Source organism: Phytophthora parasitica (assembly GCF_000247585.1).
Source record: "Phytophthora parasitica INRA-310 unplaced genomic scaffold supercont2.16, whole genome shotgun sequence".
NCBI lineage: Eukaryota > Oomycota > Peronosporomycetes > Peronosporales > Peronosporaceae > Phytophthora > Phytophthora nicotianae.
The window spans coordinates 515,217-534,264 of NW_008649002.1; the positions used below are offsets into that span (position 1 = coordinate 515,217).

Genomic DNA, 19,048 nt, shown 5'->3' on the forward strand with positions numbered 1-19,048 from the left:
CTTAAGCGCAGCGTGAGCTCCACCTCGAAAGCATCGCGGATTGGCAGCTGTCCTGATCACGACGGGGTTCAGTTTGTGACCTCCAGTCGAATTACAACACAAAGCGATTGTAATTCGCGCTTTATCACGTTTTTTTCCCTTTCTTCTCCATGGTAGCTAACGTTTGGTTGGGAGCCAAGCGATAGAAACGTGCACTCTCGTCGAAATTGTAAATATATTCTGGCTTGTACTGCTTTGTAATTTCCTGTAATAAGTAGCGTGCCGAACGTACTTGCACCGTAGTGACGGCATCAGCTTCACCATGCAAGCGTTTAGACGAAATACCGTTTCGCTTCTTGAACTTAGCGAGCCACCCGTTGTTGAGTCGGAGCTGGTCATCAGTGATCTGAAGTGCCGTTTTAATGTCTCTCGCCTTCATTAGCAAAATGTCGCCCGAAATAATGGTGTTTCCTTCTTGGCGGTGGAAAAATTCGAGAAGCTGTTGCTCTAGTTCAGGAAACTTGACCCGGCGGTGTCGAGTTGCAGACGTGTTTGAACTACAGAAGTATGTAGGAGGCTTGTAACGGATTCGGCGAATTGTACTAATGCTAACGGACTTCTTAAATTTAGCCTAGACCCAATCAATCACGCCCGCGTTCTGGATATTGGGAGTGCGCTGGATCTTTAAGCTGACCTGCAGCTTCTCGTCCAATGTCAGCGTTTGCAAGGGCGTAGTTGCCATTTTGAGGACTTGGTAGGGACTTGTTGATTGTGCGGCAGAAGTGATAATGTCAGGATTGGCTGAGACGCGTATCCAAATAAAGAGGTTTTCTTCCCAACGTGGGTGTCATTTAGCGAATAGAGAGGTTTTTGTGCAGATAAAGGAGGAGCATATTGAAACCTATACAAATTGTTTTGCATAGCTTTGCCCTATCCTTTAAAGAGTGTATATTCAGTTAGGGGGGTTCAAATAGGGAGGTGTGACTGTATATGATCATGGCAGTAATATCACATAACTCTCAATAAATGATGCCAAGCCAAGGCTCTAACTTTTGGTCCTATTTTTTGTCCTTAATTTTTCAAGGTGTCCGACATTAAACACATCGAATGGCTGCAGTGGCACTGCTAGAGGTCCCGCGTTGAAGATGTCTTCCGGGAGCGGTTGCAACAGCGGGAACTCACTGATTCCTTTACGCTCTGAGTATTCTTTACACGCGTTTTCAGGCAGGTCTCTTGAGAATGGTGTAATGTGGTTCTTAGCTTCTTCCAGTTCACTCGACGAGAGAACTTAAACCGGCAATCGACCGAATGAAGTATCCACCAAACTATCAACTTCTTCTCTTGGGACGTCACACGAGGCACCGAGCTTGTTATCTTAAAATTATCCCCACTTTTGAAGACAAATATGACCTCGTATAAGTAGACACAAGCTTTTTAATAACTGGTTAAGTACCCACCAAACAAATCGACTCACTTAAGTTGACACATAATCTTTTCCCCCGTTTCCTTTTTTCTCGTTTTATTGGTATTCGGATAATACAGTCCAACAAAGGATTCTGTCTTTTGATTACCTTTTCGCTTCTTGTCCGCTTATACACCACCAGTACTAGAACGCTACGCTATCCTAGCGGAAGGAGTTGGCTTCGCCGCCGAGAGCATTTAAGTGCATATCGCGGAACTCGGCTACTGGTACTTGCTGTTGTTGCTGGAATGGATTTTGACCCGAGGCAGTGTCACCCCACTGTCCGTTTGAGAACAAATCATCCGATGGAGCCGATGCTGGAGGGAAGGCATCCCAGGGGCTTGTAGCTACTGACGTAGGGGACGGAGAGGTTCGAGCCATTATACCAGAGGGTGATGACACGTTCGCTGGTAGAGTCGAAAACACTGGAGCGGCGAAGTCGTCACTCCACGATCGATTTGCAGGACTGGAAGGGGCATTCACCGTCATAAACTGCGGAATACCGTGCGGTGGTGTGTAGTTTGGCTCAGTTAATGCGAATCCATTGGTAGGCGACGCCATTTGCGTCTCATTCTCCGGTGGGGGTGGCGGAGGTGAATCGAATGCATCCCAACCGTTATCCATAGACGCAGCCTTGTGTGGACTGCTGTGTGTCGAACCAAACGTAGGCGATTCGCCTACGAATGCCTCAAACGAAGACTTACGCACCGAGCAAGGGGTCTGAACTGGGGAAGTGGCAGCTGCCATAATGGCTTCGGACCCGACATGGCCGCCATTCTGCGCCACAGTCATAAACTGCGCCAATACACCGCCGTCTTCGCTCTCCTCCTCATCCTCAATCAAAGAACGAATGCGACCCGTTGCTTCGTGCATGCGCTCAGCGTAAACTACGCGGCCACGCAGCACACGACGCAGTAATGGAGCCAACGCAGCGTCTCGAGACACAACGAAAGCACGGAGATCACGGATAACCGTGTCAGACAGTCGCGTATACTCCTGCGTCGTGGCTGCGAGCTTCTGCTCGTTACGGAACATCCGTTCCGTGTCCTTGGTCTTCTCGGCTTTCCCCGTGCTAGCTCGCTTCTCGTGCGATTCACGCAACGCCGCCACTTTCCGCGAATAGTGATCATAAATCGCTTTCTGCTCCTGGAAGGCGGTGGCTTCATTCTGAAGGTTTTGAGCGTGTTTCAACCAGCCTTTCACTGGGATCAGCACTTCTTGCTCGAGGCGACCGTAAGCTTCTTGAAGGACCACCATATCCACATCAGCACAAGCCACACGAGCTTCGCCTGCGAACTGCTGCATCTCCGAAGCTCCAGTAGGCTTCTGCTGGAAACTGGCAGTACCGGAGCCACCGGACGACAAACTGTCGATAGCGCCCACCACGGAACTCGCCGCAGAGTGGAAGGTCTTGAGTGATCCAGCATAGCTCTTGAGCGCCGTGTCCAGTGTCGTCAGGCGCTGCAGAGTCGACTCGAAGTCCGAATAGGCCAAGTCATACGCCACGTTCGTGCTGGGCTTGGCCGCACCCAGAGCAGTCAACAGCTTGTTCTTCGTACGCACTCGCAGCGACGACATTCCTTAACTAACTTCTCGGTCAGAAACGACTCGGTCTGGCAATGTCAAAGGAAATCTTGAACTGGTGACAGCAGCTAGTAAGGCCCAGGTATGAAGGTCGAGGCCTATCAATAGTCTGGAAGTCACGGAGACGCAACATGACCTCGTCATCAGACAGCGAGACGACTTGACTAAAAATATAGAGCTTTCTTGATTAAGTGCCGTTCTAAACGGTGCCAGCGTATGAAGGCTGGTAGTGCAGGAACTCCTGTGCGCACTGGGACTCCAGTGGGCAGCTTTTAGCGCACGTATACACGGCGAGCGTTCCCCACTCGCAACTACGTGATGTGATGTCTCCAAGAGAACTTTGGTGGTCCACTCCAAGGTAGTTCAGCAGCTGAGGCAGCACTTGGAACTCGAACTTGCGCTCGCCACCGCATCGCTCACATGGCAGGACATCACCAGTGTGCATTCCTTCTGAGTGTACCCACAATACGGCTTCGTTCTCCCAGCGGGAGTAGCGCAAAACTTGGTCCTTGGCGAGTGCCACGCGTGTAAGGAAGCGCACGTACTGAGGATCCTGGTCCTTGGTATGGCCTAGTGCGTCGTTCAGCTCACGCTGTGTCACATCCATGTCCATATCATCCTCTCCTTCATCCTTCTTGTCCTTGTCTAAAGAAAAGCAGTCAGTCATGATTCAAACATCTAGAAACGAGAATGATCGACTCACTCTTCTCAAACTCGGCCATCAGCTTCGCCTCGTACTCGTTCACTGCTTCTCTGCTGTCTGGTTCATGATCGATCTCCAGATCTTGTTCGGGAAAAACCCACTTGGATCCCTTGGAGATCATCTTCTCTCTAGCCTCCTCCGACTCTACCAACGACTGCGTCTCCAAACTGGCAGTACCAACGACAATCGTTAGCTATGTGTCTACAATGCATGTCCAGCTTTTCTACTCACCATTGTGCACACGTCTGCTTGTGTCCTCCTATCGTCCAATGGTCCTTTTGATGTGCTTTACTGCAGTACTGGGCCACATGACACGCGCTGCAAGTGAACGTCGCGCGTTGTCCGCACAGCGCACAGAGGTCCACCTTGGGCTCTATAGACTTCAATTGCATTGATCCTCCTTCAGCAGCGTAGAACGCATTGTCCTTGGGAAGCTGCAAGCGAAAAGCCTTTCCATCTCCTTGACGACTGCAGCCTGGAGAGCGACATACGAAGACGTACAGGCTGCGGTGGAAGGCGTCCTCCTCGTCGTCAAGTGGACAGTAAATTTGTAGCAAGAAGGACAACGGTGACTGGCACTCAACGCATTGTAGCTGCTCGGTGGACGGAATGCTCGAGGTGGACGGAATCAGCCAACTCGGACGTCCGCCGACCTGTCCGCCGTCCCACTTGGTCCAGTCGGGCTCGCAATGCAGCGGCTTGGTATCGAGCGCCACGGGTTCGTCGCATATGAAGCCCAGCTCCACCTCAGGCGCCTCCTCTTCGTAGTCTAGCACTTCGTCCTCCGAGTCACTCATCTACACAGCAACTTGTCTATTGACAGCGGATGGCTGTCAAAAATGGATGGTGTTTCACACGTAAGTAGTGTGGCTGACACCAAAGGTGCTTGTATTAGGAGCGATATGCTTTGAGCCAATAAGCGAGGTCTGATTCCGCGTCATTGCGGAAGATGGCCTCTAAGACGCTCGTGGTGGCCGGCGCGGGCGTCGTGGGACTCGCTGTAGCCCGAGCTGCTGCATGTCGGGGCTTGGAGGTGCTGCTCCTCGAGAAGAACGCGCTCGTGGGGCAGGAGACTAGCGCGCGCAACAGCGAGGTTGTGCACGGTATGGCAGTTTCCACCACTAAAGAGATGTGGCGCACACAATCTGAACTTCAATCTGATAACGAATAGCTACTTTGTGATGCTGCAGCGGGCATTTACTACCCCAAGGACAGTTGGAAGGCCAAGCTCTGCGTTAAAGGACGAGAGCAGCTCTACGATTTCTGCGAAGAGTTTGGCGTGTCTTTCTCTAAATGTGGTAAATTAATTGTGGCACATTCGCATCAGTCCCAACAGCTACAGTCGATCCTCAAGCGGGGGCTGGAAAATGGTGTGAACGACCTGAGATCGTTGACTCAGAGCGAGGCGCGCTCTATCGAGCCTCTGGTAGACTGCGATGAGGCAGTGCTCTCGCCCTCCACGGGCATTGTGGACTCGCATGGCCTCATGATGGCGTTGCAGGGCGATGCAGAGTCCCATGGCGCCATGGTGGCACGGGCTACTGCAGTTCAAGGAGGAAGATATGATATCAAGTCAAAGACGTTCGTGATCCAAGCAATGCAGGACAGTGAACAACAGGAGGTAGAGTGCGACTACTTTGTCAATGCCACGGGCATGTTTGCACCGAATTTGCTGGACAAGATAGTAGCTCCAGGTGTAGAACGCCTTCAAGCGCTACGTCTGCCTACTATCCCGGATCGGTTTGCAAAGGGCACATACTTCAAGCTCAGCCCAAGGAACCGGCCTTTCACGTACGTAAATTCGTTTTTGGAGTCTCCTGTTGTGTCTTAACGAGGCGATTTATATGGTATTCCTTCTCGTTTAGTCACCTGGTGTATCCGATTCCTGAGGTTGGTGGTCTCGGTGTGCATGCCACAGTTGATCTGGCAGGGAATGTTCGCTTTGGTCCCGACGTCCAATGGATCGACGAGGTCGAATATCAACCCGATCAATCGAAAGCGGAAGAATTTGCAGAGAGAATTCGCGCTTACTGGCCTGCAGCCCGTGCTGAAATGCTAGAAGCTGACTATTGTGGCATTCGGCCCAAGATTGCCATTAACGGCGAAATCTTCGAGGATTTCTACATCGCGGTGGGTGTAATTACTGCGTGCTTATCTCCGCTTCAGCATCAACTAACGCGTATTTGATCTTTCTGTCAAATCAGGATAAACATTCGCATGGCATGCCAGGCCTCGTACACTTGTGTGGTATCGAATCGCCCGGTCTTACTGCCTCTCTCGCCATCGCTGACACTGTTGTCGACATGCTACAGGGCAAAAATTGAAAAATCTACTCAGAGAATGTTTCGTTTTCTATTGTAGACTACACAACTCGTTCAACCTTTCTTGCCAAATCCTCTTTACGAGGCGATGTGGGTCTATCGTCGCTGTCTTCGTCCCAGTCGTCAGCCAGCTTTTTCGTTTTAAAGATATCATCTATGGACTCGTCGTCATCTTCCAGTAGCCCAAGTTCGACCAGAGTGTCCTTCTCAATACGCAGGTGGCGCATGGCTACAATGTACGTCATCACTTGGGCAACGATACTCGCAATACTCAGATAAAACGCAGTACCGAAATCATTCCCTTCATGATGTAGCACAAGTGTCTCGAGCATCCACACGCCTATCAGCGCGGCCTGTAAAATGCCAGCGACCAACGCAGTCATCGCCCCACCATGCACCAAACGCGACTGCAGACTGTCGAAAACTACGCCGAAAAATATCAAAAGAATCGTGATTCCTGCGCACGTTGTAGCCATTCCTGACAACGCGACGGTAGCGTGGCCCGGAGCCCCGCACATATCCGGTAGAAACCTGCTTAGCCACTCTGCAACCTGTTGCCGTTCATCAGCTGAAGCGTGCACCGTGCCGCGGTCTTGGTCTTCATCCCACGCAAGTAACAGCATGTCTACAGGTTCGTCCGCTGCGCACAGACTGCTCGGTGTGGAGCGCTCGGACCGTGAGCATGTTGCGTCGGAGAATCCATGTGCAGCCTGGCAGTGAATGCCCACCACGCCTTCCTGGAAGTACGAGGCGCAAGTAAACGTGGCTTCTGCGGCCCCAGAGTACATTTCGGAATGTAGATTCGCAGACTGCATGAGGAAACTGCGCAGAGTATCACTCACTGTGCGGTTTTGGATCATCACACATGTGCCCCATATCCCGAACACCACCTCTAGATTGGCTGGGATCTCTCTATCGCTTCCGCTACTGACAACGGTGATCTCCGACCAGTACGGTAGTAAAAGACTAAACAACGACAGCAACCCAGCCAGCAGTGAATAAGCCACAGCTTCACGAGAGAATGTTAGACAGCACTCTATCAGTGTTTGAGTTTAGCTTGAAGTGGTGACGTACTTACCGATGGCTCCAGGTCGAGAACACCCCATGAAAGTATCGCCGTTCGGACTAGGCAGCGTCGTCAATGGGACCTGGCAAACGGCGGCGAGGTGGCTAACGACAAAATTACTCTACCGAAACGCCCCGTATTTGAGTTTGTCATGGTTCTCGTTCGAAAAGGGCCGTCGGTCAAGCGAAAAAGCGGTGGCAGTAGTTCTACTGCAACTTCTACGCTGTCAGCTGATGCAAACGCGCGCCAAGTTACGCGAGCAGAGTTCATGGAGCTCGCAGCAGCAGTCAATCAACTCAAGAAGGACTCGTTAAGGCACCAGGCTGTCGGTAAATTGCTAAGAGAGGTAGTTACAATGTGAAGTATCCGGTTAAATCCTAAGTGCTTGTCGTTTAGAAAGTCAACTCGCGAGCGATCTGGAGTTTGCAAATGCACAAATTGCAGCGAACAAGACTGCAATGGGCACGCTGGCAGAGCTAGTGATTGAGAAGACGTCTGGAATTGAGCAACAAGGTGCGACGCAGTTGCAGACACTGCAGGTGGAATCGGAGCAGCGACTCACTGATGTGAAGCTGGCGTTGGAGCGTCTCGAGTTCCGTCTCCGTCATCAAACACGTGACTGCCAAGCACTGAAAGAGCAGGTTGAGCGGCATCAAGAGTTGATGCAGTCGATGCGCACACAACTCGGACAGACACATTTGCTTGTGGAAAAACAGCAAGAACATGCCAAGACTTTCGTAGAGAAGGTGGAGTACATAGTTGCAGCCTATGAGACCAAGGCAATGAGTGCCACTGCTGAGCGTGAACAGAAGCTCGAAGCTTTCCAACAGCGCATTGTGGACTATGTTAAGAAGCTTGACGGGGACACACAAGGTGCGAGTCTACAATTAAGCATTGATAAGGCCATCAAGTGCTTATGTAAATGCCTACCAGAGCCCTTGAAGCAGCTATCGTGGCAATTGCGAGAAGTTGAGATGCGGGGGCAACGTCAAACCGCGCTGTTCCAGCAGGCATTGGATGATCTCGTCAAGATGCGGCAGGCTTTGCATGAACTTGAGAGTCTGAAGGCGCTTGTCGAGCGCGAGCAAGAGTTCCGCGAATACAGACGTAAAGAGGTAGTAGGATCATGGTGTTTAACTCTCAGTTAACCCGTTCATTGAACGTCTCTATTGCATTTTAGGACACTCAACGTCTCCACTCTGTCGAGCGCAAGATCAGCAAGGTGCTGACGATCGCCGAGAGAGGAGTAGAGAAGACGGAGGTCCAGCATCTCGTGTCGCGGCTTGAAAGCAACGTCAAGACGCGCGTCGAGGCAGTTCTCGAGGTACGTGCTGAAGCAGCAGAGATCGTCTCAGCATGCACGTATTTCGAACTCACACAACGCTCCAGTTGGTGTCGCTATGCGTTCACAGCCTCGGCGTTACAACCCGCACGTCTTAGCGCCTCTCAACAGCACGTACCATCCTAAACGTACAAGTACAATGCTGGATTACGAGCAACGCTCGTGCATGTAGTGCATGCACAGCCCCCTTGACAATGCGATAACCAGTTGTCTCAAACAGGCTCGCACGCAGCACGTCAGACCGCGACACGCTCTTCATGCTGTCGAGGGTGTCGATCTAGGCGCACGTCAATCCCAGCATCGCATTTGCGGGCGCCAGCGTGGAATGCGAGCTGAATGTGAGCTGCCGTGCGTGCACGAAGCACCGCTTTCTCGTCTCACGCGGCGGACCTGGCCGCACTGTCTGCTGGCCGTTCATTTGGCGCGGAGTCGTTCAATTGCGGTCACTTCCGGATGTAAACGGATTATTCGACACACCAACAAGCAAATGACGACGACGCTGGCTGCTTGGGGCGGAAGTTTTCATGCAGCGGAGCTCGTCATCGTTGCCCAACGCTGCCAGACGAGGCGGCGAGGCATTGAAACACCCACCGCTGGCTACTGTGCGACGAGGCAGCAACGACCGACGTCTCGACGCAATTGCGACGGCGCGAACAGGTCCAGTGATCAATCGGGCAAACAGGGCTCGCTGGTATCCAGTCCTGAAGTCGCGACGGCGCGAATGAACATCGTCAAATCAGATTTACGACCATCGAGAAGTTGAAGTTCTGCCTGCACACCTGATACAGTGTATCGATAATTGGAGTTCATTCTAAAAGCAGTGCTCTTTCAGAAAAAGCGTCAGTACATTCCCATACGTTAAGCCGCCCGCTCCCCCCCCCCCATATCGCCGGTGAGAATACATAGGTGTACTTTGCATTACATCGCGCTCATACGCCAGGATGCGAATATTTTTCGCCGCTTGACCACTTTTTATCTTGCTGCTGTGCAGTTGCACTAACCAAACATTCACATCGCTCGGTAAGTACAATCACCATTCCCAGGAATCATCCGTCTTTCCTAATCGTTTTTTTCCCTCCAGGGTTTTCAACAGTCAAATGATTGCTCCCCTGGCATTCGTCGGCTTCCCAATTGATCAGGTAATTCTACGGCTTTTGACATCACCGACAAAGATGGAGGATGTGGTGCTGTGCTTAGAAGCGCAAACAAGCGTCCTCCTTAGCATCCCTGGCTGTAGAGTAACCTGTGCCTCTAGCAACTCGAGAGTTGCTCTAAATATTGGTCTCACGAACCCGTTGACGTGTAGTCGCTGATGGCCCATCAGCGACTCGTAGAGAGCGCTGCTTGGAAGCAAACAACTTCAATATGAAGCGACTTTGGATAGCCGCGGGCTACGGCGCGGCTCAAAGCACACGAACGACAGCACGACTGGGATGGTCCAGGGCCGAAAAAGTGATGAATAGCATCCAAGTCAACGCCGTTCAGTTGGTTGATTCCGGCTATCATAGCAACCACGCGTTGAGCTGCAACTGTGTTCGCGGAAGTCTACATCACGTCGGCTGCGTTGCTCAAAGCGGCGACCTGTTGAGGCGCAACAGGACGTCAGTTTGTGTTGACGTTCTGAAAATGGGCACAGCGCCAATCACGCGCTGTAAGTTAGTCTTTCACCTTCGCGTTCCTCGTCCGCAGATGTTTAAGCTACTTGAACCCCAACCAGTTCCGGAGGAACAGAGGCGTGCACTTCAAGCATGAATCTTCGGCGCCCCTGCTTCGGACAGCGCGCGCGGGTGAAAGGGCGGGGCAATCGGCGACATGCTTGCTGCCTTGGAAGCGCCAGGACGCCACGTAGCATCATGCTACTGCCACGTTGTTCGCCTCCGCCCTCGCTCGGCACGTGGCACCAGCGAGCAATAAATTGCAATCGCTTTGAAAAATATCTTCGGATCCTCTTGTAAAGTACTTTTCTGCTGCGACTTCATTAGCGATCTTCGACTCTACAGCAGGCATCCCGCCTAGTACATGAGACGCGAAGATCGATGGATCGCAACTCAGGTGGCAGGATGCTTTTCTCATTTCATGGTGCCGAACATGGCTTCAAAGACCAACTGCAAATGGAGCGTAGTACGCAATGTGAAATTTTGATGAAGTTCATCAAAATATACATGGTTCGAGCTAGCCAAAACGTTGAATATCGCGTCGAATGTCTTCGACCTAGCTAGTGGTGGCACGATCTCGCAGACTTGACAAGCACGACAATGCAGCGGCACGTCACCTAGGGTGGACGACGCACTCCAGTCCATTGTCGAGGCGGTAAGCCATACAGTCAGACAGACAGGCAGAGTGGACTACAGAAGAGGCGAAGGACGGCGCCGGCTTGTTTTCTTGGCAGTCTTGAGTCATGGTCGGCGAGAAAGCGATCCACAGCCACTCAAATGAGCTCGACCAGCTTCTCATCACTCGTCCCCGCGCTTGCTCCAACCAGACATGAATAGCAAGTTCCTCCTGCATTCGAGCAACCTGCAACGCGCTGCCATCGCTAGAAACCCATCGAAGTTGGATTCTAGCAATGGCAACTTGCCATGTAGCAGTAAAACCGAAATGATTAGCTGAGATGGCTTCACTACACTCTTAGACGCTCCAAACAAATTACGAGTATGATTCTGATAGCATGCTACCCCAACAAACCTAAAAAGATCGAGCGTATCCAACAGCAAACTACATTGATTTAACTGCGTATAAGTTATCACGTCTTGATCTAACACGTAAATATACCTGGCGCGCTCTAGCATTCTGCACGCTTGTCTACTTGAATAGATAGTGGGGAACTCTTCCTGCTCGGTCCAGCCCGATTACGGATGAATGGAGGAGACGGCGGCGTGGCGCAGCGCAACTGATAGGATCAGCGCCTGCGTCTGTCTGCAAGCAAGCCCGACGCAGCTGCGTCTGCTTGTCCTCGGTCTCCCGCAAAGGCCCGCCATTCATTTCGGAGCGAGGGGGTTCTTGGCTGTGATCGCGACCATAGTCTCCGGACGTGTTCGGTGGACTTGGGGTGGATCGATCGCTTTCCTCGCCGCTTCAAACGCGCTCACTTACTTCTTGCCAGAGCCTGGGGGCGACTCACGGTCCTTCTGGATCCAGGCGCTCTTGAGCAGGTCGATCTCGAGGTTCGTCTGACGCTGCTTCTGAGCGTCGTTGGCGTCCTTGGTGGCAGGCTTCGGGGGCATTGTTTTCGCGTCGGATGGACTGCAGGTGGACAAGTGTGTCGTAGAGCGCAAATTGCGTTTTGAGCCGACTTGAGCTGTGGCACGCAGCGCAGCCAGCCCTGTGCTTGACGACGTGACGGGTTGGCTCCTGAAGCTACAGGAGCTCCAGAAGGATTGGGATTGTTCCTCGAGGTGTCGACACGACAACTTCTTAGCCCAAGCAAATTTCCGCCATGCGTTAAAAGGGCCAGCTTAATCAACCAACTCGAGCCTCGTGCCACGTTGGACGAGCGGAACACGAATCGATGGAGTGGCTCGTAAGCCGACCAACATTGTTCATCGGTGGGCGGACTTTTATTACCTAACTCAGTGATTTTTTAAAGGACGATAATACTTTACGGAGAGTTCTCTCCACCTCTTGACGAACGTGCATACACAAAACGCTTTTGCCGTCAAAAAAAAGTAAGTTTGCCGCAGCTCCAGCGACTGTGGCTCGTCCAGGGCCGCCCAGGAGCGCGAGCTTGGATGTGAATTATTGACGCTGTAGCCCGGTCTAACTAAGCTCTGGTCTGGTGCCGCAGAAGATGAGAGCAGCCATCGTTGCTGATTCTTTGCTAGTTCAGACGAGCGCACGGGGACTTGTCACCGCCAACTTCCGCCGTCTCGTTCATCTCCAGCTTCCAGCCAACCATGTGCGCACGGACGATGGTCCGATGGCAGGCTTTTCCTGCTGTACCGAGTCGGGCAGCGCTTGATTGACAAGCGAATCTTGCATCACGTTGTAAGTCGCTGGTGGACATGTACACGCATAACAAGTGTACACGAACACGTTCTCTTCATAAACGAAATTTGTGCGCTGATCTGCTATGTGGCGCATGAAGCTGGTATTATTTTGCGTAGATCTTGGGCTGTGAACCACACCGCAATTTGAATTCCAAATCGATGTGCACTTCAACACCGGGCAATGTGCAAAATACATGTATATGCGCACCCCGGCAAGTTTCGCTGCACGCTACTTCCAAACACGACTCGAATAAGGATGGGCTAGCGACTTGCTCGAACACGCACTGCATTGTGGCGCTCTGGTGCTCAGATGAGGTGACATTGACTAACCAAACGATGAGAGCAGACATTGTCGATGCACTTGCTTGCTAGTGACGGTTGGTGGCGGTGAGCCAGTGGCTCCGCTTTCAAACAAAGACGGAAGATGCTTTTCACCTGCTGCGAATTCGCCACGCTGGCAACAAAAGGTATTTACATGCTAAGTGGTGGCCACGTGGAAAGGATGCATTGGATGGAGCGCATTTGCAACACTCACCACGTCAAATTTACGTGCGCGTTGGGCTTTGCTGCAGTACCTTGGCAACATAAGGTGACAACATTCACACACTATTTTTTTTAATACGTGCACTGTCCTAGTGGAGATGGATGTCCGTTTGCGACCGCTGTTAACTCGGCCATTTAGCCTCGCAATCGTCTTCCACCATCCAGATGTTTGGTGGATTACCGCCCTTCCTGGCAGAAATGTGTGTGTTAGAAGCTTAGCGAAGGCGATCGTCAGTGTTGCTTGTGTGATGGCAGCATCTTGAAGCACACACTACGGATGAAAAGGGGAGCGCGATTTTGGAGCTCAGCAATGAAATGTAGGCCTGATATCTTGGACACGAACACACTCAACTCCATTGTATCATTCCGTGCAAACCTTAGTCATCAGCAAGTCATGTACACTTAAAAGTTAAGCAGAGGGAGGGACAACCACAACTCGAGTTGGTTGCACACCGACGTGCTCAAAGGTATTACTACACATCACATACAGTATGATTTAACTAATTTATTTTTTCGAGAAGACTGGGATTACGATAAACATCATGGATCACGCCACGTGCATGGGTAAAGGGGAGCCCAGCCTCCGTTGTTTCGGGGTGAACTCGTCCTGGAGAGATCATTACACTCTCTTCGGTGGAGAATACATCGCTGCTTGCAATTGGAAAGGCCCGCGACTTTATTGACGCAGCTTATTAGAGCTATCAACTTTCCTCTATTTAAAGTGGCGTTCAGCATCAATCAGCAAGTAGTTGTCTCTACTTGTAGTTGCTGTTCCCTACTGTTTCAAAAGTCTTGATCTTTGAAGTAAGAGACAGCTCGCAACAAGTAGCCAGAAGAGAGATCCACTATACCGCCTCCCTTCGTCATAAAGCCGCACTTAAATTTTAACTGTAGCAAATGAGTCTACCCACGGACTTTGTCGAGGGAGGGGTGGACCTTTACCCAACGGTATGTTACTTCGAGATCGTACCCAAGGGTATCCTGCTAAGCATCGCTGTTTCAAGCAGTGCTTGGGACAAATTGTCCTGGACAAGACAACCAACAGCGCTGCCACTTGTGATGTCCGGGGCATGAATTGATGCTTTCCGCCGCTGGCCCTTCTCGATTGCCGCTCCCGAGCAGAAGAGGCCGCCACTCCGAGATAGCTACAACGCGCCATCCGGGTCATCTTGCCTTCAACCTCTGCATCGTAATGGCTGCTAACACAGACTGGCGTTGGCCAAGCACGCTCACAGCCACACACGCGTACACTTGATACGGCGACGGTGGCGATCCTTGCTTACACCACCACCCTTCAAGCAGTGCGAAAGGACGCCCCCCTTTCATGTCGCGGTAGTGACTGCAAAAGTGCCTACCAGCAAAGCGCGCTGAAGTTGCGGAGAAGCGGTCCAAAGGAAGGCCACCGTCGTGTTGGCGGCGCTGTGGTCGTCGCTGCCGAAGCTTGCGATGTCCTGGCAGGTCTCCTGCATGTGTAGAGCCGAAGAGATTGTGCCTACAGCGATGTGCACCCTAGAATCTAGGCTAGATAGACACAAGCAGGCTGTAGCTGCAAGTGCAAAACTGCAATACAAACAATGAACAACGAATAAACCATGTCAACGTACGGTATTGTGTATAATTTATATCATGGTGTGCTAAATATCTCCCGGCAGTCCCTGCAACTGCTCGATTCCTCTAATAATCTACGACGCTCGGGTGGTCGCTGTGTGGGGCAACCGAGGACGAACTCGCTGCCGCTGGCACTTCGACAGCTCGCGTTGATGGCTTCGTTTCCTCCTCTGGATGCGCGTCGCGTTCCCCTTCATCTTGTGACGACCGCACCGTCGTCTTCTCTTCTCTGTGTGTCTGTCAGTGTGTGTGTGTGTGGTAATTCGCGCAGCCTTCGCAGACCGCGTAGTTTCGATTTCCATGTGTCTCTTTTCCCTCCACTCGCTAAGCCGGCGGAACGAGACCTCACTTGGCGGCCGAGAGCGGGGGCGCCGAGTGCGCGCCGTGCTGCTCGCGGTCCTTACGGATCCAGGCGCTCTTGAGCAGGTCGATCTCTAGGTTGGTCTGCCACTGCTTCTTCATGGCGGCGTGGTCCTCCACGGTGGCGCCTTCGACGGAGTGGGCGGACTTGGGCATGCTGGCTGTTGCTGCTTATGGGAACGAGAACTGCAAGTTGCTGTGGCCTGAAGACGGCAAATTGCGATGTGAGCTGGAAGCTGGAAAGCTCGGGCAGACGCGTCGCTCGCTAACCACCCGCACGGTCGTCGCATCGTCGTAAACGTCCACACGTCAGACGGTGCGTACCTTCTAACCCCAACCCAGATGGAATCCAGGCTAAAATGAGCCTGAAAACACCAAGGCGCCCAAAGCAAAACGGTGAGCTCGATGGCGACACCCCGTGCGTGCGCGGGTTGGGCGAGAGCGTGCGCACTGGCACTGCTGTTTGCTGGCTGCAAAGGCTAATTCGGGGTGACCATGCGCGGAGTGAAGGGCGGCGATCCGCTGATTGAGGGGTTTTGAGGTCGGTAAAACCGAGTCCTGTTTACGATAGATCCCGACCATCATTCGGAGAACCTATGCTACAGCATGATCAAAATGTACCCGAATACGGAGTTTGTATTGCGGCAAATTGCTGGAAACAGCAAAAAGGACAACTCAAGTCGCAGTCGTAGGTCGTCGAGACATGGCTGCGCTCCGCTTCCTGCATCGTTATTCGCTTGGCAAATAAATTTGTTAGCTCAAGGAGGCCGTATCGTCGTCGTGGCAGCTTCAACTTCACAGAGCGCGAGGCAAATCGCCCGGGTTGTACGCACTTCTAAATGTCTGGGTTGCATGTGTGTGGTTCGACACGATAGTGGTCGTCCTAAAGTGGTCGTTTTAAACCCACGCAGACTTGATTTTTCAGTAAGAGCTTATCTGGGTTCGCTTGCCACTGCAATGCCCGTAATACCGCTATCGATATACCTGCAACTAAGCATCGACTCGCATGGCCATCGCGATGACGGCCAACTAAGACTGAGACGGCCGTAGCCACGAGGACACGACGCACGAACACGCTAGCCAAGCTCCCGGCCGCTGCGAACGAACGGCGGAGTGCCATTTGGCGGGGCCATCGCGGGCAATGCGTGGCGTGAGTCCTGCCGCGTCAACTCAGCAACGACACAGTGCCGCCGGCTCTGATGGCACGACAATACCATCTGCCGCTGGCGTCGGAGCTCGGGTCGAGCGCTGTTGGCGGCACGGGTGCCAGCTGGGTCGGAGCACGTCGACAAGAAAAGCTGGTGCATTGGAATATGACACAGATGCGACTACGCTCCAGCTCGGCGCCCCACCGAGATATTTGACGCCTTCCGCCTGGAATAGCCTACTAGACAGCATTTGTTGCCTTTTAATCCCAGAATACAGGTTTTGCGACGTTTGAAAGTCAAAGTGGGACTGGCACTACAACCAGGATCAGCGCCAATAAGTCGCTCGCGGCGGAACTTTGCTGGCGCTCACAATGCGTCGAAGAAGAGGTCTGCCACCACGAATCTTACGGCTAATCCTGATTCATGAGCTCAGCGACATGCTTGCCTCGCCTTGAAGACTCAGGGAGGCATCCCCCTATGGCAGCGCCCCCCAACACAGACAATATATTCGACGCCGCTGCACTCATACGCTGCCGACCAGTCATTTGCGCCTAGATAGTCGCGCTCACCCGCTCACGAAGGTTCCTGCGCTTACAACCTGACCGTTGGTCTGAAACCACCACCCTGGTTCAATGTCCTGCACAGTAACTGCACCATTTTACTTGGAGGGATGTCGAGTCGAGCTGTATACTGGCGCCGTTCGGTGACATGTTGGTGTGTGCATGCAGTCACCCTATATATACATGTGCGTAAACGGACAGTGCTGTCACCGCTGCAGATAACAACAAGCGTAGCCACGAAACTTGGCGTGTCTGCCCATGCGCAAAACTTTCAAATCCGTCGTCGCCTTCATCAAAGTTTGCAATGACAAGGCTGGCTGCATCGATATTACTGTAGCACTGCTTTACTATAGCCTTGCTGCGGTTGTGTTGCATCTTGCACTCTACATGGACAATGTAATTGCAGGTTGTCGTGCATCTCGGTGAGGCTACTGGCAGACGGAGCGGATTCACCTATATGCCGTGTTGACAACGCTGTTGTATGCACGGATCCGCTGAGGCAGAGTATTACGACCACCGCAGCCTAAGTGCCGTCGTTGGGAGTTCATGTTGCACGCCAAGCTAACCCTCACTCGCCTTGCCTGTCCAGGGCTCCCCTATCCAAACAGAAATTTCATCGTGGTGAGGTCCTTGTTACGTGATGATAGCGCCATGATGGCGAATGTATCGATGTATGTAATGCATGCTGCGCTGCTGGGTTTGGACCATATTTAGCGAGGTTGGATTTTTGTGCGCGGCCCCATCGCAAAACCAAGTCTTGCCACGCGATTCTAATGCCACGCCCCTACTGGGACGCATGATGCCGCATCCGTGGCGCATCATTGATGCGCCACGGATTCATTCGCGCACCGAAAACTCGTAGTCGTCGACGAGCGGTCTCACAAGGCTCATCTGCAATGGAGCTAGTGAGGTGACTGCAACGTGGAAGTTTGCACTAGTAGAAACCCGACGATCCAGGGCGCGGCTCAACATGTTCGCTTGGCACCCCACAGATCATCACCATGATGTTCGAGCAGCGATATTTTACCACACAGCGATCGAACGACCAAGATCAAGTTGAAGAGATCAAGTTGAACACAGCATTTCTTGAGCTCACCAGCAGTTAAGGTCGAGCTCTCTATCAGTGCAACGGATAGTCCGACTACGTAGGCTGTGCTCACTAGACGATAGGTAATCCTGTTGCGGAGTCGTGTATTAGAGGCCACAAGTCAGGCAGCTCTCAAGATGCAATGTCGAGATTGGTGCATCCTCAGCACATTTATCCATAAGTCTTCACTTTCGATTTTTTTTAGCTAATCACTACTTCGACGCCTAAATTTAATAGGGCCAGGACAGTTATTTTGTGCTACAATACTCGAGTTGAGAAATAAGCTAGTAACCATGTAGGACGTAAAGCATTTCTCAAGTCATTTGGTAATTGACCGAGACAAACGATTAGTGCTGCGTGCAAGTTAATTAGGGAGAACACCAGACCCAAGCTACTAAACTGGCATTTCCGTTGGGTAAGAAATAAATGGGGTGAAACTTGGTTATGTAAAGTAGAATGCATAACCAACTTTCACCCCATTTACAAGAGGCTGTCGGCATTTGGCTGGGAGGCTTGGGACTTCCCCTGGCACGCTTAAGAATCGGCATTTCATTTTAAGAAAAAATTTGAGGTGACCCACATTTCGAATATGATTGGGTATAATCCAGATGAAGACCTTCCGATTGGTTTAAAATTTTAGGGATTGCGCATCGTAAGAAAAGTAAAAAATAAATCACATGAAAACGTCAAAATGTAACGAGCTCTAACGAGGGGCCAACAGGTTCTTTATGCCTCTACATGTAGAGAATTGTCTCCTGATTAAGCACATACAATTTTCGTCTTACATTACCTAATATTGCGACCGTAATGCAAAAAAACTACTTCTCAAGAGTTCGCCGTTCAAATATACCGATTTGTATGTCAATCGTCGTGCAGTGTGCACGGTAAATTCCCTGAATGCAAATATTCCAACTATACAAAGACCAAGTAAATTCGCTATAATGAAAATTATAGCAGATATCTTCGTGCAAACTGCACGACGCGTATTTTGTTTTGTTTTTGAAAGGAAAAAAACAAAATAATAACAATTTGGGCCTCTTTGACTAAGTAGTAGCATTGTCAATACTATTTATGGGGTATTTTGGCTTTTCAGTTCTCTAGCTAGCGTCTTCCACGATAGCTGGTCCAACCTTCTTCCCCTACCTTTGCTCGACGATGAAGAGAAAGGAAGACGGTTAACAACCTGGGTAAAGAGAATTCCAGCCGAGTCCAAAGAGCTGTAGGCTCGGTGAATTTCGTCGTTAGATAGTAACGACTCGACATGCTTCATCAACCTTTGAAGCTCAGCTAGGCGAACTT

The 19,048-nt window shown here is 51.5% G+C and overlaps 13 protein-coding genes across 13 annotated transcripts; 5 read left to right on the forward strand and 8 right to left on the reverse strand.

Annotated features, from left to right (window-relative positions):
• Positions 1 to 124: 124 nt before the first annotated feature.
• Positions 125 to 418, reverse strand: PPTG_22406 (hypothetical protein; the record flags this gene model as incomplete). Its single annotated transcript, XM_008903816.1, has 1 exon — positions 125 to 418. One exon carries the CDS (start codon positions 416 to 418, stop codon positions 125 to 127), a length of 294 nt encoding a protein of 97 aa, XP_008902064.1.
• Positions 419 to 1,603: 1,185 nt separating this feature from the next.
• On the reverse strand, positions 1,604 to 3,019 carry PPTG_08824 (hypothetical protein; the record flags this gene model as incomplete). The annotated part of the gene is made up of 1 exon (XM_008903553.1): positions 1,604 to 3,019. The coding sequence occupies one exon, from the start codon at positions 3,017 to 3,019 to the stop codon at positions 1,604 to 1,606; it is 1,416 nt and encodes a 471-aa protein (XP_008901801.1).
• A 205-nt stretch (positions 3,020 to 3,224) lies between these two features.
• Positions 3,225 to 4,525, reverse strand: PPTG_08825 (hypothetical protein; the record flags this gene model as incomplete). Its single annotated transcript, XM_008903554.1, has 3 exons — positions 3,225 to 3,670; positions 3,729 to 3,895; positions 3,960 to 4,525. 3 exons carry the CDS (start codon positions 4,523 to 4,525, stop codon positions 3,225 to 3,227), a joined length of 1,179 nt encoding a protein of 392 aa, XP_008901802.1.
• Positions 4,526 to 4,677: 152 nt separating this feature from the next.
• Positions 4,678 to 6,052, forward strand: PPTG_08826 (hypothetical protein; the record flags this gene model as incomplete). The annotated part of the gene is made up of 4 exons (XM_008903555.1): positions 4,678 to 4,831; positions 4,919 to 5,519; positions 5,594 to 5,858; positions 5,933 to 6,052. 4 exons carry the CDS (start codon positions 4,678 to 4,680, stop codon positions 6,050 to 6,052), a joined length of 1,140 nt encoding a protein of 379 aa, XP_008901803.1.
• Positions 6,053 to 6,058: 6 nt separating this feature from the next.
• Positions 6,059 to 6,873, reverse strand: PPTG_08827 (hypothetical protein). The gene has a single exon (XM_008903556.1). The coding sequence runs from the start codon at positions 6,862 to 6,864 to the stop codon at positions 6,091 to 6,093; it is 774 nt and encodes a 257-aa protein (XP_008901804.1). The 5' UTR covers positions 6,865 to 6,873; the 3' UTR covers positions 6,059 to 6,090.
• Positions 6,874 to 7,266: 393 nt separating this feature from the next.
• Positions 7,267 to 8,583, forward strand: PPTG_08828 (hypothetical protein; the record flags this gene model as incomplete). The annotated part of the gene is made up of 4 exons (XM_008903557.1): positions 7,267 to 7,444; positions 7,512 to 7,988; positions 8,049 to 8,230; positions 8,296 to 8,583. 4 exons carry the CDS (start codon positions 7,267 to 7,269, stop codon positions 8,581 to 8,583), a joined length of 1,125 nt encoding a protein of 374 aa, XP_008901805.1.
• Positions 8,584 to 8,632: 49 nt separating this feature from the next.
• On the forward strand, positions 8,633 to 9,220 carry PPTG_22407 (hypothetical protein; the record flags this gene model as incomplete). The annotated part of the gene is made up of 1 exon (XM_008903817.1): positions 8,633 to 9,220. The coding sequence occupies one exon, from the start codon at positions 8,633 to 8,635 to the stop codon at positions 9,218 to 9,220; it is 588 nt and encodes a 195-aa protein (XP_008902065.1).
• Positions 9,221 to 10,150: 930 nt separating this feature from the next.
• PPTG_22408 (hypothetical protein) lies at positions 10,151 to 10,312 on the reverse strand (the record flags this gene model as incomplete). The annotated part of the gene is made up of 1 exon (XM_008903818.1): positions 10,151 to 10,312. One exon carries the CDS (start codon positions 10,310 to 10,312, stop codon positions 10,151 to 10,153), a length of 162 nt encoding a protein of 53 aa, XP_008902066.1.
• Positions 10,313 to 11,261: 949 nt separating this feature from the next.
• On the forward strand, positions 11,262 to 12,104 carry PPTG_22409 (hypothetical protein). The gene has a single exon (XM_008903819.1). The coding sequence runs from the start codon at positions 11,317 to 11,319 to the stop codon at positions 11,629 to 11,631; it is 315 nt and encodes a 104-aa protein (XP_008902067.1). The 5' UTR covers positions 11,262 to 11,316; the 3' UTR covers positions 11,632 to 12,104.
• Positions 12,105 to 12,108: 4 nt separating this feature from the next.
• On the reverse strand, positions 12,109 to 12,460 carry PPTG_22410 (hypothetical protein; the record flags this gene model as incomplete). The annotated part of the gene is made up of 1 exon (XM_008903820.1): positions 12,109 to 12,460. The coding sequence occupies one exon, from the start codon at positions 12,458 to 12,460 to the stop codon at positions 12,275 to 12,277; it is 186 nt and encodes a 61-aa protein (XP_008902068.1). The 3' UTR covers positions 12,109 to 12,274.
• A 2,479-nt stretch (positions 12,461 to 14,939) lies between these two features.
• Positions 14,940 to 15,110, reverse strand: PPTG_08829 (hypothetical protein; the record flags this gene model as incomplete). Its single annotated transcript, XM_008903558.1, has 1 exon — positions 14,940 to 15,110. One exon carries the CDS (start codon positions 15,108 to 15,110, stop codon positions 14,940 to 14,942), a length of 171 nt encoding a protein of 56 aa, XP_008901806.1.
• Positions 15,111 to 15,310: 200 nt separating this feature from the next.
• Positions 15,311 to 16,400, forward strand: PPTG_22411 (hypothetical protein). Its single transcript, XM_008903821.1, has one exon. The coding sequence runs from the start codon at positions 15,561 to 15,563 to the stop codon at positions 16,002 to 16,004; it is 444 nt and encodes a 147-aa protein (XP_008902069.1). The 5' UTR covers positions 15,311 to 15,560; the 3' UTR covers positions 16,005 to 16,400.
• Positions 16,031 to 16,261, reverse strand: PPTG_22412 (hypothetical protein; the record flags this gene model as incomplete). The annotated part of the gene is made up of 1 exon (XM_008903822.1): positions 16,031 to 16,261. One exon carries the CDS (start codon positions 16,259 to 16,261, stop codon positions 16,031 to 16,033), a length of 231 nt encoding a protein of 76 aa, XP_008902070.1.
• Positions 16,401 to 19,048: the final 2,648 nt, after the last annotated feature.